General features: G+C 67.7%; 1 protein-coding gene across 4 annotated transcripts in view; it reads right to left on the reverse strand.

Annotated features, from left to right (window-relative positions):
* Positions 1-62: 62 nt before the first annotated feature.
* Positions 63-3,960, reverse strand: part of UNC93B1 (unc-93 homolog B1, TLR signaling regulator) — a 4,772-nt gene continuing 874 nt past the window's right edge. For 2 of the 4 annotated variants that reach the window (XM_026077174.1, XM_026077183.1), the window contains exons 2-12: positions 3,124-3,215; positions 2,863-3,004; positions 2,610-2,763; positions 2,366-2,527; positions 2,167-2,296; positions 1,994-2,087; positions 1,772-1,896; positions 1,521-1,703; positions 1,139-1,412; positions 805-923; positions 63-676 (exon numbers count right to left, since the gene is read on the reverse strand). In XM_026077174.1, coding sequence (XP_025932959.1) covers positions 380-676; positions 805-923; positions 1,139-1,412; positions 1,521-1,703; positions 1,772-1,896; positions 1,994-2,087; positions 2,167-2,296; positions 2,366-2,527; positions 2,610-2,763; positions 2,863-3,004; positions 3,124-3,207 — 1,764 coding nt within the window. In that variant the 5' untranslated portion in view covers positions 3,208-3,215 and the 3' untranslated portion in view covers positions 63-379. Of the gene's footprint in view, positions 677-804; positions 924-1,138; positions 1,413-1,520; positions 1,704-1,771; positions 1,897-1,993; positions 2,088-2,166; positions 2,297-2,365; positions 2,528-2,609; positions 2,764-2,862; positions 3,005-3,123; positions 3,216-3,878; positions 3,950-3,960 lie in introns of those variants that run through there. The other 2 variants (XM_026077155.1, XM_026077165.1) reach the window with 2 other exon arrangements.

Genomic DNA, 3,960 nt, shown 5'->3' on the forward strand with positions numbered 1-3,960 from the left:
GCACGACGGCGGCGGGGCCCGCGGGCTCCCCCCCGCCCCCCCGACGGCGAGCCACGACGGGGTGCGGCTGAGTCTTTATTGAGGCGCAGCGGGGCCGTACAAAAAAAAAGCAAGCGGGACGCGGAGCCGGCTTTGCAGCCCGGGGCGCCCGTGCCCCTGGCAGCGCTGGGAGCCCGTGGGGCAGCCCCACTCCCGGGCCGCGTCCCGCCCCAGCGGGATCCAGCAGCGATAGCAAACGGTGCCGAGAGCTGGGCACCCCGCCGCGGGGGTCAAAGGCACTTCTAGGAAGGGCCGCGTGGCTGCCCCACGGCACGCAGCGGGCACAGCAGGCAGCGGCAGTGTGTGGGGCAGGGCACCCGGAGCTGGGATGCAGTCCTGTCTAGCCCAGGCCGTCTCCATCCTCCTTGGGCAGCTCACAGGCAGCCTCTGCCGGGTGTTTGGCCTCCTCGGGCCGCTCCTGGGGCTCCCCCGGCTCGTCTTTGTCACGCGCCGCCTCGCCCTCCGAGCCTGTCTCATCCGAGTCGTCCTCCTCCAGGTAGCGGTAGCCGCGCACCTTGTGCCGCGGGCGGGGGATGCGGGGCACGCGGTACGTCACGTGCCGCGCCAGCTTGTGCTCCATCCACATGTAGGCGCCGCTGGCCGCTGCCAGCGCCAGCAGCATGATGGACAGCTTGGCCTGCAGGGGGGCAGAGCAGGGGCTCAGGGCGCTCCTTCCCCCCAGGTCCCGCAGTCCCCCCGGGGCGATGGAGCTGACCCCGGGCTTGGGGGCACTGTGGGGACGGCTGCCTGCCCGCCCCTGCTCACCTTCATGGGCAGCTCCAACCACAGATACACCACGAAGATGGCCAGGGCCTGCCACCAGTGGTAGATGGTGAAGACGAAGTCTTGGCGCTCTTTGTCTTCGTACAGCATGCCCAGGAGAACTGCATGGGAGGAGACAGGCGCAGCTGGTCAGTGTGTCCCCCCTGTCCTGCCGGCAGCCCCTCTCTGGGCACCATCAGCAGCACCTGGCTGCACCAGGTCTGTCCTCACTGGCAGGTCCAGGGAGCTGGGACCACCTGGCCGTGCTGCGCCATGGGACACGGAGAGAAGATGTGTTGGGAGCCGGGGACCTGGCTCACACATCCCTGGTACTCACTGCTAATGCCGGTCTTGTTGAGGGCACTTCCTATGCCCCAGAGCACAGCCAGYGCGTACAGCAGAGGCGCCTGGACCAGGGAACGGGGCTCGGGTGCCCAGCAGAAGAGGGTCACYAGCAGCGCAGCGTGGATGAAGGCTCCGGCCAGCAGCAGGCTCTGCCGCCGCAGGCGCAGCGTGCAGAGGGCCAGGCTGGAGAAGGCCGAGGCGGAGAAGCCRTAGGCCATGAGGAGGTACGCCAGCTTCTCCAGCCCGATGGCGCACACACCGTAGTTCTGCAGGGAGGGCAGGCRGGCACCAGCTTAGCGCAGCCCTGGCCTGGTGCCAGCCCTCCTGGCGCCCCCAGGACCTTCCCACCCTGTCCCCAGGGCCACGAAGCGTACCAGGGAGAAGCCGGTGCAGACGAAGAGCACCTCRAAGCCGCTGTAGATGAAGAAGGGGAAGAGGTGGCGGAGGCGGTAGTCCCGCATGTGCTTGAAGGGCAGCTGGAAGATGTTGCCCCAGCCGATGCTGCGCAGGTCAATCTCCTCCGTGGGCCGGTAGGCTGAGCCGCACAGCACCAGGACCTGCCACAGAGCCRCGGGTGAGCCAGCGAGGAGAGCCCACGCCGCCCAGCGCCCGCCCTGGCACTCACCACCAGCATGGAGAGGAAGGCTGCCGCCATGAGGGCGCTCTCCACRATGATGAGGTTGACGCTGCGGGGCAGGCTCTGCAGCACGGTCTTGTTGAAGCCAGGCAACATGCCCTTGCTCAGGGTACCTGGAGGGCACGTGCCGCGTCTCAGCACCACCCCGGCTGCCGTGGGAGAGGGGAGATGGCGCCAGACCATGGTGCAGTCTCACGCCTGGGCACTCACCACAGTGCTTGACCCCAAAGAGCGTGTGGTTGAGCTGGTAGAGGTAGTTGTTGAGGAAGAACAGCATGGGCATCTGAGCGCAGACGAAACTCAGCTGCAAGACACGGCAGGGGACGCTCAGCGCCAGGCCACCCCACGCACCCTCTCCCCTGTGTCCCCGCAGCGGTGCTCACGTGGAAGCAGGCGTAGAAGACGGTATGGAAGACGACGATGTAGGCGTTGCAGGCGCCCCGCGGTGCCCGCTGCTGCTCCTGGACGTGCTCCTCCTTGTAGTTGGCATACTCGTAGTACTTCTGGGCCATCCTGGGGGGCACAGGGGGTCAGCTGGCAGCATGGGGACCCCCCCGGCCCCCCAGCCCCGCTGGTGCCTACCGCGTGATGTAGTTGCCTATAGAAGCCCAGAGGGGCACGATGGCCACCCCGATGGCCACTGCGGAGGGCACCAGCGTGTAATAGCGCTCCCAGTAGTTGCTGGAGACGAAGAGGGCGTAGATGCCCATGGCCAGGAACATGGTCCACTTGGTGCCGAAAAACCTGCCAGGGCAGAGGAGAGGACGGGATGGGTGCTGGCACTGGGGTGCCGCAGGGTGGTGGGGAGCCTAGGGCAGCGCCGTACCTGATGAGGACGGGTGTGTAGAGCAGCGCCACGATGGGGGTGACGTTGATGCCCATGAGCACCTTGCGGTCGATGTCCTCCAGCTCCATGTTGCTGTACTTCACCTCCCGGTAGGTCTCATCATAGTGCAGGATGAGCTGCATCTGCAGCAGGCCTGGGGCAGCCCCGAGCACCCGTCACAGTCCAGCCCCGCAACGGCGACGCAGGGAGCCCGGGTTGCGGCGGGGACCCGGCGCGGGAGGCAGGGCCGTACCCAGGTAGACGCCGTAGGTGAGCATGGCCGCCAGGCTGGCAGCCAGCACGTTCTTGACGATGCCGAGGCGCTTGCGGCGGAAGTACTTCTGCTCTTCCTCCTCCTCGTTGTAGTCGGGGTGYGCGCCCACAAAGTCGTCCAGCTATGGGGCCGCCGCTGGTCAGCCTCGGGCATGGCCACGGTGCTCCTGGGCCACCGTGGCCACCTGCCAGCTGGGTGCCGGGGACCCACTGCCACCCACACGAGACCCCCGAGCCTCACCTGCGCCTCTGTCCCCTCGGGGCCGAGGCCGTTCCCCCCCGCCGTGTTGGCGGCATCCTGGCAGCAGTTGGAGCCCTTCTCCATTGCTGGGTCTGGGGGGTGGCCCAGGGAGGGTGTCAGGGGTGGGCGGCCCTGGGTGGCACCCCATGTGGCCTGCACCCTTGTGCCCAGCACCCCCAGCCCCTGCACCCACGTGTGCTGCAGACCTGGTGCCCAGCATCCATGTGCCCCAAACCCCCAGCGCCCATGTGTGCTGCAGCCTCTGCAGCCCCTATACCCAGCACCCATGTGCCCAGCACCCCCAACCCCTGCACCCACGTGTGCTGCAGCCCCTATGCTTAGCACCCGTGTGCCCCAAACCCCCAGCCCCTTTATGCCCTGAACCCTTGCACCCATGTGTGCTGCAGCCCCTATACCCAGCACCCATATGCCCAGCACCCTGAGCCCCTGCACCCATGTGTGCAGCCCCTATACCCAACACCCATGTGCCCAGCACCCCCAGCCCCTTCACCCACGTGTGCTGCAGCCCCTATACCCAGCACCCATATGCCCAGCACCCCCAACCCCTGCACCCATATGTGCTGCAGCCCTGGTGCCCAGCACCCCTGTGCCCCAAACCCCGCACCCTGCACCCACGTGTGCTGCAGCCCCTGCAACCCCTATAGCCAGCACCCCCAGCCCCTGCACCCGTGTGCCCTGAGCCCTTGCACCCATGTGTGCTGCAACCCGGTGCCCAGCACCCATGTGCCCCGCACCCATGTGCCCCGAGCGCCTGCACCCATGCGTGCTGCAGTCCTTGTGCCCAGCACCCCCAGCCCCTGCACCGGTATGTGTTGC

Source organism: Apteryx rowi, unplaced genomic scaffold (assembly GCF_003343035.1).
Source record: "Apteryx rowi isolate R43461 unplaced genomic scaffold, aptRow1 scaffold_1111, whole genome shotgun sequence".
In the NCBI taxonomy this organism is placed as follows: Eukaryota; Metazoa; Chordata; class Aves; order Apterygiformes; family Apterygidae; genus Apteryx; species Apteryx rowi.